Consider the following 17123-nt stretch of genomic DNA (forward strand, 5'->3'; position numbering starts at 1 on the left):
GTGAACAAACACCAACTGTGTAGGTTGTTTTTGGTTGCTTTTCTTAAATAAATAGTTGATTTCCTCTGGGCAGTGGGGAGTTAGGAGTGTTTTTAAAGGACCTGTATATAGGAAAGTATTAGTTAAGATTAAGTCCTCACCAAGATTTTCCCTCAAAATAGATACCCTGTCTTAGAGCTGGTTGTTCGTAAAAGCACTGCTATACCACAAATCGAGTCCTTTATGTTTTCAAATTTGCTTGTTTAATTACTAAAACAGCAAGTTTCATATATTTTGAGTCCCTCTTATGGAAGAGAGAGATTTTCTTGAAGATGAATAAACAAGAGATGAAAATGTTTTAATTCTGCCCAAATCTGGGAAAGAAGCCACTTGTGGAAAATTGAAAAGATAGATTAAGCTGTGTGTCACTGAGGACATAACAGGGGAAGGCAAATGGAAGCAAGCAACCTTTGTGTGCTTGGTTCTGTGGCATGTTCTGTGTGGTTGGCACAGAGTAAACAAAGCAGGTTGGATTTAGAAACCAGAATTATAATTTGGTAGGTAAATTGTTGGGAATATAGTAACATAATTTTAAAGAACAATTACTTTATGTGAAATTATTGTTAGGAGTAACAGGCTATGTGAAATGGATGGGCAAATTTGTTGGTCTGATTTGGTTTAATTCTTAAATCTTTATTGTGAGTTAAGTAACTCTCATATTTTATGCACTGTTAGGTGATGAAATAAGAGAAGCTCAACCATTAATCAAAACTAGCAACCCACTGAGCAAGGGAAGAAACTCAATTTACAGCAGCAATGGCTTTATGATTTAATGCTTTAAATATGTGCTCTATCAAAATGTTATTGCTGTCTAGTGAAGCAGAGGATGGGGATAAAACTGTCACAGGAAATACAATATTTTAGTGTCCAAAAGTAGTGAAATCTTTGAAGGGCTGCTACTTAGTAACAGTGACATCTGTGATTGTCAGCTTTATTCAGGAGATAATGTAAGTAACATGATGTGGTATGTAAAATGTGCTCTTCGTAGTTAGAAATCACCTGTGGAGGTGTGTAAGACAGTAGAAAAGTAGTTAGCATTACAAATTCCTAAAACCCACATGCATTCTTACGTGACAGATGAGTAAAAGTACTCTTTGTGCAGATTTTGTGTCAAGGAAAGGACGTAAGAACTTGAGCTAAGAACGGAGGTTTGCTCTCACAAGCAATGTGATCTGCCCCAGGGGAGCTGTGTGTCCTTATCTGTGTGTAGCAGCAGGGGTAGCTGAGATTGTCTGGAGGGCAAGCAAACTGCAATGATTCTTTAAAACAAGGATGGCGAGAGAGGGAAGCGAGTTTTGTCTTCTCTGGGCTCTAATTGGAGAGAGAGGGGTTGATCTGACAGGGCTGGTAGTACCCTGAAACTGGGGGGGAGGCTGCTTTTGATATGCATTTCTTGGAGAGGTGGAGGGCACCATTTCTGTGCCACTCCCACAGACTGCATTTCTGGTGGGAATCTTCCCTTCTCACCTCAGTGTCATGAAGTGTGAGGTTCTGATGGAAAATGTTTGACTTCTACTGAGTTGGTAGCCATTAAAACAAAGTTTTGGATTTTTTTCTTGCCTTTTAGCATCATGGTGTTTTGTCACTTCTGTCATTCCTGTTTCAGCATGCTTTAATTTCTACTATTTCTGTTCACCCCATGGCATGCCACTCATCCCCTTTGTTTTTCAGCTAGCTACCTGTGAAGAGTGAGTGTTCTGTCATATGTCTTCTGATGCAGCTCATAAACAAGACTTATTCTTATTTTCAAGCTAGATATCTTAGTTTGGGATTTTTAAATGCTACGAAGATGAAGTATTAGGAATTATGGTTGGATGTGAGTCGAAGTGGTTGCAGGTGGATTAATCTCTTTGGCTTTTCTTTTGCTGTGTTTCCCATTGCATTTTGCCTCTTCTCACATCCTTGTTTGCCTCTTGCCTTATGTTTCCTTTATCAATTGTATTGCTGTTCCTTTTTGCTGTTTCATGATCAAAACGGGCAGTTTGGGAGGAGCAAACCATGTGATAATTTTTCCATTGCTTGGAGAAAAGCATTGTCCAGGGAGAACAGTAAAGCAAGGAGAGTTGAAATTCTTTGGCTGCATAGAAGGGGGAAGCTACGGGCAGGCAGTCTATAAAATGCATCTTTCTTTCTTCCCAGTGTCATGCAAGACAGATCAGCTGTGCTGTTTCTGTTAATGCCACGTTATTTTGGTTTAAGAAGCCTGGTTACAGTTGGTCCCGATCACGTTATAGTGTGTTGTACCAGGAACTGCATGGGGTGTTCTGGGGTTCACTAGTACCATGACTCTACCTGGTTGTGTGACGATGTGGGTTTGGTGTGCTGTGGGTGCTGATCCACCTAATGTTGTCTAGCAGAAAGCATCCTGTGCCTAGCAGAACCACTGTGGAACTGGAGCCAGTGAAGTCTATTTTCCTTTCACTGCTGTTCCTCTCTTCACATGTGTCTGATTAGGTTCAGGAAGGCACGCTTTCCTTGTGTGACTGTGTCAATATGCTGTCCCTTGATACATCCGACAGTGCCACCTGTTACAGACCCTTCTTGTGCAGGATGAAAGTTGGTTGTATTTGCAGGTGTTTTTCTTGTAGTGCTTTTTGCCTGAGACCTGACTTCTAATATCTAAGAAGGATGGATGTAAAGACAAAGCACAAGAAGAAAGCTGTATCAAGAAGTGTCCTTTCAAAGTGAATCAAGACTTCAGGGAAATCAGTGTTTTAACTGTATTTCTCTTTGGGGTGAAAGAGGATGGGTGCTATTTAACTCTTACTGTCTCTTCCCTGAAAAAAAAAACCACTGTCCTCTGTAATGTTTATCAGTGACCTGGATGAGACAATGGAGTACACCCAAATTGCAAGTGACACCCTACTGAGCAACAGTCAATATGCTGGAGGCTGCTTATTCAGAGGGACCTCAGTAGGCTGGAGGACAACGGGAACCTCACAGAATTGAGGAAGGAGAAATGCAGTCATGTTGGGAGTTACCACATTCAGTAGCCTGGTAACGGGGAAGCTGCTGCAGCTGTAGGTTCGTATAAGGCTTCCCAAAAGGCACACGTGCACAATGCATACACAGCTGGCCATACAGATCAGTGCAGGCAGAAAACACGACATACAGGCATAAACAGCATCAGAAGCCTCATCCTGTTCTCCTCCATGGCTGATCAGGATGAAAGCCCATTAGCAGAGAAGATGCATACATACAGCATGGGTCCCTCCAGAACCCGGTGGTAGACACGCAGTCTGCCCAGTTGCTGACACCTGGACACGTGAACCCCGAGGCCTGCAGACCTGAGCTCCAGTTGCTGGTGCTCGGACCTGCACAGACAGGACAGGCTGCAGTGATCAGGCACCATGCCTGGCCAGAGAAAGCATGTTGACCAGCAGTCTGTTTACAAGTCGATGCCACTTTCATCCCTTTTTCTCTCTCTTTTCCTGTGCTTGTTCCTCCCCAGTCTACCTTGTTCTCTCCCTTTCCCAGCCTTCTGTCTTTCCCCTAAATATCACTTAAGTCTTGTGTACAGTCCCCAGATGCTCTTCTGCACCATTCAGTAGCGAGTCCCCTGGCCCTGTAGGCATTAATCCCCCTCAGGGGCCTGGAGACAGGTGAAGAGAAGCTGAGGGAGCTGGGCTTGTTCTGCCTGAAGGAAAGAGGGCCAAACCTTGCAGGCACACTTCACAGGAGTTTGTCAGTACCTACAGGGAAGTCACAGGGGTGATGCAGTCAGGCTCTTTCCAGTGGTGTGTGGCTGGAATATAAGACAGCAAGGGATGTAAGTTGAAATGAGAGGTTCCAACTGGGCACAAGGAGACACTTTTTCTCATGAGGACAGGTGGGCATTAGAACAAGTTGCCCTGAGAGACTGTGCAGCCTTCCAGCCCTTGGAGGTTTTGGAGGCTCAGCTGGGTAAAGCCTCAGAGCTGACACGGCTGTGAGCAAGAGGGTAGGCTGGAGACCTCCTGAGGTCTGTTCTAACCTGACTTACTCTGTTTCTCTAAAAGTTGCTGATAATTTGTAAATAAATAAATTCTGAATGATTTTCTCTGTTTGTGTCTAAACTTAAAAATAATGTAATAATCTGTATTTTAATTCTGCATTTTGCAGTCCTCTTCCATCTGGTGATGACACTTTGGTCATTTGGTAGTCTAGTAAAATAATGCAGTTCCTGAATAACTCCTTTCTCAGATCCCAAAAGTTGTTTAAAATTTGCTATTATTAGTGAATTCCTTGGTTTGTGTCAGTCTTTTTTTTTTTTTTTCTTGTAATAGAATGCTAGCATTAGAAACTAGAATTTGTGTCCATATTGCCTTTTAAAAGTGTTTTTAAAAGTGATTTTAAAAGTGTTACAACATTGTGGACAAGTTTTAAATAAGTTAAGCTATTTGTTGCAATATTATAAGTAGTAGTTAAAATGTGCTGGTGTGGCATACTATTGTATGCTGGATTTTTTTCAGAGATCAAGTATGTACCACTGGTACTTGAGGTATAAGTGGTAAGGTAAATTCTGTTCTAGGACTTCTAAACTAGGGCTTCTTACATTGTAACTACGTGATTAAATACATGCATCTGTTAATTGAATGCCAGGAATGAGCACAGTAAAGTGGAAATTGAAATACTGTTTTGCTTTTCAACCCTGCTCAAGAGGATATGCTTTTGTAATTGACTGTGGCCTTTTTTGAGAGGGGGAAATTCCTGGCTGAAAAATCATCCTATTCTGTAGTACACGTTGGTTACCCTATTTGTACAGTAGAGATTCAAAATTACAGTGGTCTGCTTCCTGGACCAGTGTCAGAACAACATGGTTGGACTAAGATCAGTGATGTGAGCCAAGTACTTGGAAAATATCCAGGCCTAGATACTGATGTTGCGTACCAATGGGAATCTGGAACGAGAAGTCTCGGGCATACACGCACTTTGACAGTGACGTTCACTTGCTGACGCATGAGGGCTGTGGCTGTGCTGTGGGCTAGGTGCAGTAGCACAAAACATTCACATAGCTGAGACTTCCAGCACCAAGAGTTTGCGCATACTTTGTCTACTATTTAATCAGAGCTCTGTTGGCTCAGTGCATAAAAACCTCTTAATATATATATATTTTTTTTTTCATGAAAAGTTGATGGTGCTTTGTAGATGACTTTGCAGTCGTGACACCCTTAAAAAAGTATTGGCATACTGCCTTGAAACAGTAATGTGCGAGTTTGTGAGCTTGCTTGCTTTTATGGTTAGTGTGGCATAAATAGCACAGGTGGAGACCAGAATGTAAATTGCTGAGAGTTTGCTCCTTCTGGGATGTACAGGATCATAGCATTAGCAAGATGGTTCTATTGATATGCTCACAGAAATTGGACTGTTTGTGACTTCCTCAAGCAGCTTCTTTTGCTGTCAAAGATTTAAAAAAAAAAAAAAAAAATCATTATGATGTTTACGGATTGATCAGTCCAAACTTTTTTAGTGATCACTTCCATCTTAATCTAAGGGAGTAATGTATCCTCATCTGATGCCATCACTGCAGCAAAGGATTAAAGAAACCATTTTGTTTTTCTGTAACTATTAGCTATGCAGAGTTTTACTTGAAAGTCCAAAAGAAAAGAATAGTGTTAGACATGTGTTTTGATATTTAGCAGCACTCGAAGTTACTTATTAAGCTCTTGTATAGGACCACAAAGATTGTTTACTGACATCTGGGATACATAAAGTATAGAGTGAAAGTAAGGTCTGTAGTGTCCTTTATTTTATTTATTTATTTTTTAACTTAAGATCTTTATAAAGTTCTAGTTTTCTGCTATCTACTGAGCACAGGCTCCACATCAAACTATCCTAACATGCTGGGCTGTATACTGACTTCTGAAGGTATATATTCATTTCTGAGGTCTACCTTTCCAGATTTTGTTTTGATGGGAACTGTAAGCTGCTTCAGAGTTGCATGGCAGTATAAAGAAGCCCGCATTTTTTTCCCAGTAAAAAGGAAGATGACAATTTTTTATTTGTCTTGGCAAAAGAGAGATTTTGCTTTAGAGAACCTGTTCTATGCGTTTCTAATCTTGATTCTATCACCATGCTTGAACATTTTAAGGCTGGGTGGGAATCTGCAGTAATCGTCATCTTCTATTGATGGTCTTCCTTTTTTTGTCCTTTCTCTTTCAGATTTAGCATTGGAATCTAATCCATCTGATCATCCTAGAGCAAGCACAATTTTCCTTAGCAAGTCTCAAACAGATGGTAAGCTAAGTTCTTTCCAATTAAAGTGGGGAAGAAAACTGGAAAAAAATAATTGCCTATTTTAGTTATACACCTCAAGAATACCTGAATTAATTTAATTCTTTCAAAGCACAGGCTTAGTAACTTACACTTTTACACAGAAATGTGTTCATAGGCTATTTACTTAACACTTAAAAAATACTTGTTATTTCAAATAGCAGGAGATTTCAGAAGCTGGATTCCAGTAATCTGAGGGAGCAAGGCTTTATCACTTCACTAATGTAACTCAAGCTTCAAGAAGTAGTTTTGTGTTTTTTTATGACCCAAGGACTTCTTAAAAAGTTTAAAAAGAATGAACAGTAAGGAATAGTAAACCTAAACCATCAGTCTTCATTGGTTACTTTTGAATATGTTGTTTTAAAATGTTTGAATAGTTTCCATAGCATAATTACTCTTGATTACTGTTTTTAATAACATGGATGTATTGGGATTTCCAGTTCCCTTGCAGATCCTTTATTTAAATCAGAAAGCCAATTTTGAACAATTACTATAGCTATTTATAACTACTGTACTGTAGCTATGTTAAAAAGCAGAGGCATTTTCATATTGCATAAATAAAAAATAATTTTTACAGTATTAAAATTTGAAGTTGCAACTGAAGAGGAGTTTAAGATACTAGTTTAAGAATGCTTCTGTACTGTTTTATAGCTGGTTCTTGTTTGAAGCATTTTCCTAAGCTAGTGTTATGCTTGGGTTGATGGAAAGCTACAGTGTGTCTACCACTTTGGCATAGCTTTGCCACAGAAAAGTAGTATTATTTTGACAGGTCTGTCACTTGCAGTCCTGCTGATACTGTTATTGCAAGTAGTAAAATTGTCAGTTATATCAACTTCACAATGTTCAGATAATCTCTAAGCAGTGGAAACAAGCAACAGCATGATTCACCAGAAAAGATGATACCAAGGAAATGTAGGTCTCTTTTCTAGAGGCCTTCAAACAGACAGAAGGATCTGACCTGCCAATTTCAGGCTCCTTATAGGCAAGTTCTGTTTAAGTTGCAGCTACAAGTTGATGTAGTTCTTGAACATTGTAGTGTAGTTTCACTGAGTAGTCTTTAACTTTCAAACTATATGAATGTCCTTGTTGAGAGTAGTATTGCTTTTAAACAGATTCAGTATTCCTCAATTATAATGTACTGAAATGTGTATGCATGTATTCATGCAGAAAAATGGTCTGCTAGGTGAGTTAATAGCTATTAAACTACTCTCTGAAGTTCATATTAGTTGGATGAATTGATTTTTACAGGGTATTTTTACCAACAAATCAAACATAAGGATTTATTTTGTAATTTCACTGGATCTTCTTTAGTTAAACTTCCGTAGGATCAGTAGAATTAATATCCTTAAGTTCTCTCTCACTGAGATGTTATCATAATCATGAGATTTTTTTTTATTTTTTAAAAAACAAAGACTAAATTTTGACATTCTCTTCAATTTGTTATTTTTTGAAATGTGTAAGAGAATGTGTCCTTCTTGCAAGTGGTAATACCTTAAGGTCAAAAGGTTGGAGCAGGAGGTACAGTTACCTGTCCAGGCTGACCACATTTGTATAGGTTGTTTCACTTTTAAAACTACCTGTGCAACTCTCAGCTGTCATCTAACAGTAGTGTTTTGTTTCACTGCTATTGTTACAGCTGGGAGCTAGTCCTTGATATTTTCTTTAAAAGTCTGACAGTCTGAGGTGATTAAATAAAATGGTTGCAGTTATCTGATAAATACCTACTTGTAGTTTGTGCCAGCATTGTCTTTGTAGTGAAATAACTTTTTTACCTTCTGCTGTCTAATGGGAAGAGAGAGAACATGTACATAAGGCACTTCAGTTCCTTCTTAGGTGTCTGGCAAATTGGCTATGTGGTGGTTTTACTTCTCTTTGCTAAGTGGTTGCTGTTTGATATTAGACATTATCTATTCAAACTATCTTAAAATCACCCAGCTTTTCATAGTGACTAACATCTGTTCAATGCTGAGACGTTTTCCTGTCAGTGTGATGGGCAGTAGTTATTCCGCAACATACATGTGGAAAGCTGGAAGTAGTACGTAGTTTGCTAGGTTGATAAAACTTCACATTTTTGCTCAAAATTTACTTCTCTAGAGACCTAACAGTCAAATTAGAAACTTCTAATGCTCACGTACTTCAGAAGACTAGGTTAATAGGATGATTTGATTGAATGTAAATCAGGATTCTATTTTAGAAAAGTTCACATTATTTCTCCATTTTTCTAGTGAGAGAGAAGAGGAAGAGTAACCACATCAACCATGTAAGTAAAATTCTTAGAGAAACAACTGTGGTAGTTGTATGTGTATGGTCCTGCATACATTCTAAGTCATTCTTAGCAAGATAAAAATTAATTATCTTTGCCCATCTTTAAAAATAAAAAATAAATAAGCAGGCATAGTATTACAGGGCATAGAGTAGCTAATGACAAAAGAATAATAATGGCTTTCTCTTTTATCAGTCTTCAGCATTTCAAAACAATAAGGAATAAAATACAAGTCAAACTGCCTATGTTGGTATTTAAAACAAATAAAACTGGATTAATTTCTCAGCTGAGATGACAAGTCTTAAACAACTTACTGTTTGAGCATCACTGTAAGGCTTATTGTGATGAACATTCAGCATAAAAAAGAATGAAGAACAAACAGTATCATCAGCATGAACAAATAATAAGCTATTAGCTTTAAAGTTTGAAAATATGCTCTAAGCTGCTTCTGCACATGGATATTTTTCTTTGATGTGACTTATCTTCCATCTTTTTTATTAATAAGTGGATAAAAAAATGACTAGTAATGGAACATACTAAAACAAAGTTTAAAAGTGCTGCCTAGCAGAAGTGTCTACTGATAAGTTACTAGTAAGATAATATTTCAAATGTATTGTATTTAATACAATTATGGGGTTATCCAGCCCTCCCTCCTTATAATACCAGCTTTAGTCTGCCAGCACCAAGGTGAACTGTGATTGGATTTTTGGGGACTGTTCGTGTTAGGTTAGAGGTTGGACTCGATGATCTTGAGGTCTCTTCCAACCTAGAAATTCTGTGATTCTGTGATTCTGTGGATTGTTTTTGGTGGTAGTTCTAGACATGGCTTTTAAAAATATGGCTGCAGAGACTAATACATCTTGAATTGCTACATTAAAACTCTTCTCTCGATTATGATGATATATCTGAGTTCAAGGAATTCTCTAAAAATGCTCAGGGAAGCCTGAGTTAGTGTTACAATAAGATAGGAAAATTTCTTAAAGTATAAAATCTACAGCATTAAGACAGGTGACAAAATAGAACAGTTGTTTATTTCCAGATTTCAGATGCTAACCAAGACATGACTGAAGAGAGTAAATGTTAGGGAGAGGTTTACTTTTTTCTAATATATAAACGAACTCAAAACACAAAACTGTCTATACAGGAAGAGATATTGGATAACCAGAAATGTAAAGGAGTAAGATGTGGTGTAAAGGAAGGGAGAAAATGATGATGGATATAAAAAGAAAAAAAATCTAAGAAAATCTTATAAGGGAAAGGCCGAGACCAGATCTGGCAAGAGTGGAGTGAAAGAACTGAGAAAATCAAAGGACTTGGCTGCTTTAGCTGCAGCTAATTCTGCTGAAAATTACTCATCTAAAAATATGTATATTACAAGGGATGGCTTATAAGCCAATTTTGCACAAAGGCTTATTCTGAGCAACTTGATGGCTATGAGGTAGCTTACACACCAGGAGCAATCGTCTACAAAGACCTCTCAGTAGCTACTTTAGCTGTAAAGCCGGTATTCACTGTGGTTAAACCAAAGCTTACAGAATCAGTCTTTTTGAATTTATTTCCTGTTGTTTTCTTTTCCTCCTCCCAAAGGTTTCTCCAGGGCAGCTTACGAAAAAATACAGCTCATGCTCAACAATATTTATAGATGACAGCACTGTCAGTCAACCTAATCTTAGAAGCACAATAAAGTGGTAAGAGCCATTTGTTATCAATAACGGGCTTAGTAACACACTGCTAAGTTTATTTGGGATTTTTGTGCTGGTATCTGTTCCAAAGGTAGTCTCACACTTCAGTGATGGGATCATTATTCAAGTTGGTCAAGGAAAAGGTGTAGAGGTCTAGTTAATTAAATGACTGCTGAAGTGGACTTTCTTTTCCCTTTTTTCCCTTTCCCTTTCTTTTTTTCCTTTTGTTACAGAGCTAATGTATCATATTTCAGAGTAGTTGTCATACACTTGAGAAACTGAACCAGTGTTGAAATGTGTAAGCGTTTTGATTTTAAAACTGTGTATTGGGGTGAGTTCAGAGTCTTCAAATTGAAAGCCAAATCAATAAACTGTAGATCTGGGAAAACTTGAAGTGTATTTTGTATGGAGTTTCAGGAAAAGTTTCTACAACTGTTTGCTACTTCCTGGTGGTATTAGTCTGCCCTCTAGTTGTGGATAACAGTATATTGCTGGCTTTGATTTTAGTTTTAGCGCCCATTTCTTCCTGGTATGTTTCTTATGTTAGATGGGTGAGTTTGACAGTTATTTAGTTGTCTTGGTTCTCCAGTAGGAATGGCGGTTTTAGCTGTTGTTCTGGATACCACAGACACTGTTCTTCTCATCTGGAATACTCTACATGAGAAGTGCTTGAAGGGAAAGGAAGGTACAACAGCTTCAGGCCCAGAAAGCTTTACTGTCTTAACAGTTTAGTCGAGTTTGGAAATATCTAAGATGATTTTTTTGCTTTCAAATTTGGTTTCAGACAAAGGTATCTAGTGTGTTATTTATCTTTTTTTTTTTTTTTTTTTTTTAAAGAAGAACAAATGTAAAAGATAGTGCTGATGCAGTTTTGAAGTAGTGTACAGTTGGCAATAGATCAGTGCTTGTCCATGATGATTTCCTGTGATGGCAGTATTCCTGTTGTCACTGTGAATATCTGAAATTTGTCTGCAGTAAATGAGTGTCAACACTGATGAGTAGATGAGTGTCAACACTGGCATTCTTTATTTTGCAATTAAAAAAAAAATAAAAATCTTAAATTAGACAGCCAGAGATACAGAGTTGAAACATAAGCAGAGTATATGCAACTTCAAATCGAACATGTCACATTTTAGTTACGAATAGTCCACATTTTCAATAAATGTCACCTAATCAGGAAATGAAGGTACGTGTTTAAAATCCAGCATAATGTTATTTCTTTCAAGGCACAAATATCTCTACATCAAATGTAAAAGTAGTTTGGCTAGCAAGTCTGATTTGGCTAGTTTTTCTTCAGGCAGGTAAGGATCAGAAATGGGGTAACGGGTATTCAGGAATGTGGGAGGATGCTAATAGATTATGGGTTCTGAACATTTTGCCCTGAACAACTTTTGCATCAGAATAATCTGCACAGGATATGTTACAATATGCTTTGTTAAAACTGTATTTTTCTCCTTTTTTTTCATAGTGTAACATTAGCAATATTCTACCACATAAAGAACAGGTGAGTATGCTCTTTTTTTTCTCTTTTTTTTTTTTTTTTTTGAGCCAGGGATATGGTCTTGGTTATTTCAGTAACAGCCAGTTATAAGAGTTGAAAAAAATCTGGTAACTTCATGATGTATCTGCTTCCTCTTTGTACCCCTTTTTGAGTTGATATACAAAGGTCCATAATACACCTATCCAATGACACATGCTTCAAAGCATAAAAAGTCAAAACAGAGGGAGTGAGGAAAATACACTTAACTCACCACGCGTCAGCCTTTGGACTTGGGTTAGCTGTACCTGTGAATACAGAGGTACAGATTAGTTTTGATATGTGAAGGAACACACTGTCCCATGTACAAATAACCATTGCCATTATAGCTAATTACAGCATGTGCTTCAAAATTGCAGCTGTCTTTTTTGAAATAATGATATTAATGACATGGTTTCACATTTTAAAGGAGAAGTGTACTAAGCATAATGTGAACTATGGCTTCTGTATTTAGAAATTCAATTTGACTTGCTGGTGAGAATGTGGATAACTTCACTGTTTAGCTTGTTAAATATTCAGTTGTAAGATCTTACCATTAAATGCTTTGCAAAAATGCAGTGTAACTTCATGCATTGTTCTAGGAAAAGATGAACTATAAAATATGTTCCTTTATTCTTTAATGAATAATACTTTTTAGTGGAGCATAGCATTACCAATTAAGTCTTGTTGTTAAAACATAGATTTTTACTTTGTAGAGATTCAGACAGATCATTGGATATTTTTGATGAAAAATCTCATCCTCTCACAGTAAGTGTAGCTTTTTTTGATCCTCTGAATGTGTATTAATATACATTTTTTTTGAAAAATCTTGTTCCATAGAACTTATATAAAAAAAAAAAAGTCTTAGCACCAGGTCAAAAGCAAATTGATGTTAAGTTATATCTTTATACATAAAATACGGTGCAGATGGTGTCTGCTGGATTTCTGATATCAGCAAGATCACGAACAGAAACTGGTCTTTCTGAATATTACAATGTATGTTTGGTTTTCTCTGCATTATCTGAATCTGTCTACGTGAATCAGCATGTGCTTGCTTTATATACGTCTCATACCAGAGCTGTCTTGTCTGACTCCTTCCTTTTTCCTCTTTTAATGCTACTTTAGTTAAGTCTTAACAATTTATTTGGGAAGACATAGTAGGTATGTTCCTAACCTTTTAAGGTTGTAAACAGGAGTATTTAATGCATGAAGCATCACACAGAGTAGGAGACAGCAATCCTTATTTTAAAAGGCAAAAATTTTAAGCCAGTATGTTTAATGCTGCTTGCACTAACATCTAGGAGCATTCAGTATGTGATTCCAACGTAAACGGTTCTGGTATACCTTTTTAGGCAATCTTTAAGATGCAAAACCTCATAGTACAGGCTAGCTCAAGATTGGAGGAGTGTGTGCTCTTCATGTCCAGTTTGAGCACTACTAGACTTCGCTGTCCTGTAGAACTTCTTACTCTATTTTCTCTCACCTGAAATAAATTTAGCAAAGCTGTAGTGTCTTTAAAAATTCACAATTCACTCTGTGACTTATTAGAGTGAATGCAGCTTAATTTAGCTCACCTATTTGGCTTGTTAACAATCAGTTTAAAAAAAAATGTTTAAAGTTTTGGTAGAGGTTCATCCATAAACAGGACCTATTGTGCTGGGAATTGTATACTTTAATAAACATAACTCTTGACTCAATCAAAATAATGAATTTCAGAGAAAAGCTATATAGATTTCTTGTATGAAATGTGGCACTTCAAGAAAAATATCTGGTCCAAAACTGTTTTAAGTGCCTCAATCAGTTGATTCATATTGAGAATTATTTATGTAAGATGAACTCCATCCACTTCATCAGACAATTTGTTTTCTTTTTTTAGCAATCTGACATGTTTTGATCAGCTCGTATAGCTCTCCTCCTAATTAGTGAGTAGGAATAGCGGAAAATCATCGTATCCTTTAGGGAACACTTAAAGGTTTCTTCTATCCTAGTGAAGTACACAGACAGATATGTAGTGTTAAGGCTCTATGTCATACTTTTGAGGGGAAAGGTATAAATTACTTCTTAGTGCCTTTAGCAATAGGGTTTGGGGCCTAGTATCTACGGTTCCTTTAAAGATTAATTGGAAGAAATTTTTGCACAATTTGTCCTCTATAAAGATTCAGTTACAAGGAAGTCCAAATCCAGATAACTATCCAGGCTCACTTGTCCTTCATTACAAAAGTAACAAACTGCAAGTTACCAGCATCACGGGGCTCAATCACTAATACTGGTCCTAGACTTTTCCTCCTCAGTTCCAGTCAGCAAAAACATGCTTCAATGTGGTTTTGTACTGCACATACTGACAGGTTCTGGAGGGCTCCATTTGCCATTCTGCATGATGCTTTTGTGTTTCAGTCAATTCTAGTGTCTTCTTCATTTGTCTCTTTTTATCACAAGTTTTTAGGTACAAGATCACTAATTGAATGTTGTGCTTCCACCTCAGAAATCTTTATTTTTGGGAACCTGGTGTTGCTCAGGAACAGCTTTGTTCTTTGGGTCTACATGCTTCTAGTATTTCCTTGTTTATTTAGCATGTTGCATCCTTCATTTGTGAGGACCTTAACATCCCCACCAGAAAAGTAATGTGGAAGAGCACAGATGCAAGTTACTGAACTGTGAGTGTAGCTGGGCATAGATACTTCTGTATCAGTAAATTAAAGGCTATACTTGCAAGTCCATTGGAGAAAACTAAAACTAGTGTTCTTGTGAGATCCTTTTTTTTTTTTTTTTTTTTTTTTTTTTTTTTTTATAATGCAGACCCTTTGAATTGGCTTATAAGTTTGGCTGGATGTAGGAAAAATAATCTTTTTACTACTTAAGCACTGACTTATGAGATCTTGTCTACTTGTTGCCTGTTTCTCCTTGCTGGTGAAGGGAGAGAGAGCAGACAATTTATTGTACCGCTTTGGATCCTCTCAGAGGCAAAAGGGGAAAGTATATGTGCCAAGCACTTGTGGTTCTCTTCTGTCCATGAGAACTTGTCTGTGGTCAACAGTATGTTTTTGTGAATAGTAAGCACCAATGGTAGTGCCAGGATCTGTTGCTGCATGCTGGTTCGTTTTTCAGAGTAATGCTCAGTTATAGGGATAGCATGTCTTCCCATCTCTTTGCTCCCTTACAAAAGCCCTCTATGCTGACTGTTGGTTCTGTAGACGAATTATAAAAGCAAAAAGTTTTAATACATCTGAGCTTGAGCTCAGCCTCAGTCACACAGGAAATTATGCAAGGGGGATTCTGCCCATGTTATTTATAATGTTGGTTAGTGGTGTATTGGAAGGTTGTATAGACATTCTGGCACTAACTTACCTCTTCTTTTACTTGACACTGTTATCTGGCTATTTTAAACTACAAAGCCACATGAAAATACTTGCTTCTTTGCTTATGACTACCTGTATAACATAAAGCAGCTGTGCTGTTCTCACCTGGTTCTGTATTGCACTGTACCTGTAACCTGGAATACAGGTACCAGTCTTGCAGAATAAATGTGCAAAGTTGGAGTTCTTCATTACTTGTTTTAGGATTGTTTTCACAAACTTAATTATTTATAAGCTTTTCTTCTCTTCTGTATTTAGAAACAAATTTAGCATTTAGTATTTAGAAATTTAAAATAAAAAAATAGAAATTAGAGTTAGAATTAATTAGAATTTTAAATTAGAAATAATTCAAATTTAGAAATTAAATTTATATTTAATCTAATTTTATTAAATTAGAAGTTTAAATTTATTTCTAAACACTAAATTTCTAAATTTAAACTTAGTATCATGTCACAGTTAAATCTAGCTGTTCATTAGCTTTGTCTTTCTGAAATTTCTCAAGAACAAGTCTGATGAAGACAATGTAAGCTACCATCCAGTTCTGCCTGTGGTGAAATTATTGAAATGTGTTCCTATGCTTTTCCTCAGCTGAAAGGGGGATTTTGTGAACTTAATCTTGCTTTTTGAAAAGTCAGTTTTTCCCTTGTGTGTATACACCTGTGATTTTCTTAACTTGGAGAAAATTTCAGGGTTTTCTTTTTAACTTTTTTTTAGTCTGTAAAAAGTTCCATGTGCAATAGTAAGCTCCTTTAAGAATGACACTAGTTCATGTTCTTTCCCGTTAGTCTTACAGATCAAAAAAGTGTTGACAACACAGACCGTATCAGCTAAATCTATTCCTTTTTTGTTTTGTTTGCTTTGATTGTAATACTCATTATTGCAAGTCTATTTATTTCTTTCAGTATATGATCTTGTTCTAGCTCTTTGTGACATGAGCATGGCTGTATGAGCTTCTACTTGGTGAGAAGAAATAACTGTGTGCGGCTGTTCTTTACAGTTAATAAAACAAACTTTCAGTAATTCAAAGGACTTTATTTCAGCGGGAAGAAGTTCCAGATGACTACTACAAGCATGACCCTGATCACAAGCACATCTACCGGTTTGTTCGGACACTTTTCAGTGCTGCACAACTGACAGCTGAATGTGCAATAGTGACATTGGTAAGAGATGCCTGATTACTGAAATTTAAGCATTTAGAATACTTTTGTCCTATCAGTGAGTGAACTGGGCCAAACCACAATTTAAATAGTTACAGTACCTCATGAAACCATGTTAATTATGAAGACAGTATACAAATGAGTTAATTGGGAAAGATTTCTAAGTAGTCACAGAAGTGGTTAACTTTAAAGGAACTACCTTTCCTGTCTATAAATATGTAATGCTTTATTACTTGTCCAATGAAACATTTGTTTATTTCATAATACGTAACTCGGTGAAGAAGCTTGAAAAGGGCAGATAAAATGGTATAAGATAAACAGGGTATACCAAGATGAGATGCGAAGACATCTTTTATTTCAGAGGTATGGAGGCAAGAGCAGGAGATTTGACTTCATATTAAGAACAGTGCATAAATAACACACCCTAAGGGGTTAAGGATCAATACTGCAGGAATTCCATGAGCTAAACTTTCTCATTATGTCCTTCAGTCATTGCCACCTCTCTATCTGCCCCCTTTCTTTTCTTTTTTTTTGACCTTTTCCCCAGGTGATGTGGATGTACTTGGAACTTAAGAATACTTGTAAAAGGATGTAAGTTCACTACAGGTGTTTGCTTTCCAAAACAGAGATGGGATTAAGAAAAATGATGATACTGATCACTTTCTTTATGCGTACACATTTAAGTTTGTCTGCATGTATGTATGTGTGAATCTACGTGCACATATGCACACACATGCAGGTATATACCTGTAAGTACGTAAAGGGGAAGGAAAAGACACAACCTATATAATCACTGCATTAGAAAATCTCTTAAACTCTGCACTTCGTTGCACACTAGACTTGTCTTCATTGTGGTTTCTG

The 17123-nt window shown here is 37.0% G+C and overlaps 1 protein-coding gene across 6 annotated transcripts in view; it reads left to right on the forward strand.

Moving 5' to 3' along the window:
• CCNYL1 (cyclin Y like 1) overlaps positions 1–17123 on the forward strand; it is a 43607-nt gene that overhangs the window by 15380 nt on the left and 11104 nt on the right. For all 6 annotated transcript variants that reach the window (XM_072041115.1, XM_027461070.3, XM_021270440.4 and 3 more), the window contains 6 exons: positions 6181–6255; positions 8517–8551; positions 10142–10242; positions 11705–11740; positions 12469–12520; positions 16146–16265. In XM_072041115.1, the coding sequence (XP_071897216.1) occupies positions 6181–6255; positions 8517–8551; positions 10142–10242; positions 11705–11740; positions 12469–12520; positions 16146–16265 (419 nt within the window). The remainder of the gene's footprint in view (positions 1–6180; positions 6256–8516; positions 8552–10141; positions 10243–11704; positions 11741–12468; positions 12521–16145; positions 16266–17123) is intronic.

Source organism: Anas platyrhynchos, chromosome 7 (genome assembly GCF_047663525.1).
Source record: "Anas platyrhynchos isolate ZD024472 breed Pekin duck chromosome 7, IASCAAS_PekinDuck_T2T, whole genome shotgun sequence".
In the NCBI taxonomy this organism is placed as follows: domain Eukaryota; kingdom Metazoa; phylum Chordata; class Aves; order Anseriformes; family Anatidae; genus Anas; species Anas platyrhynchos.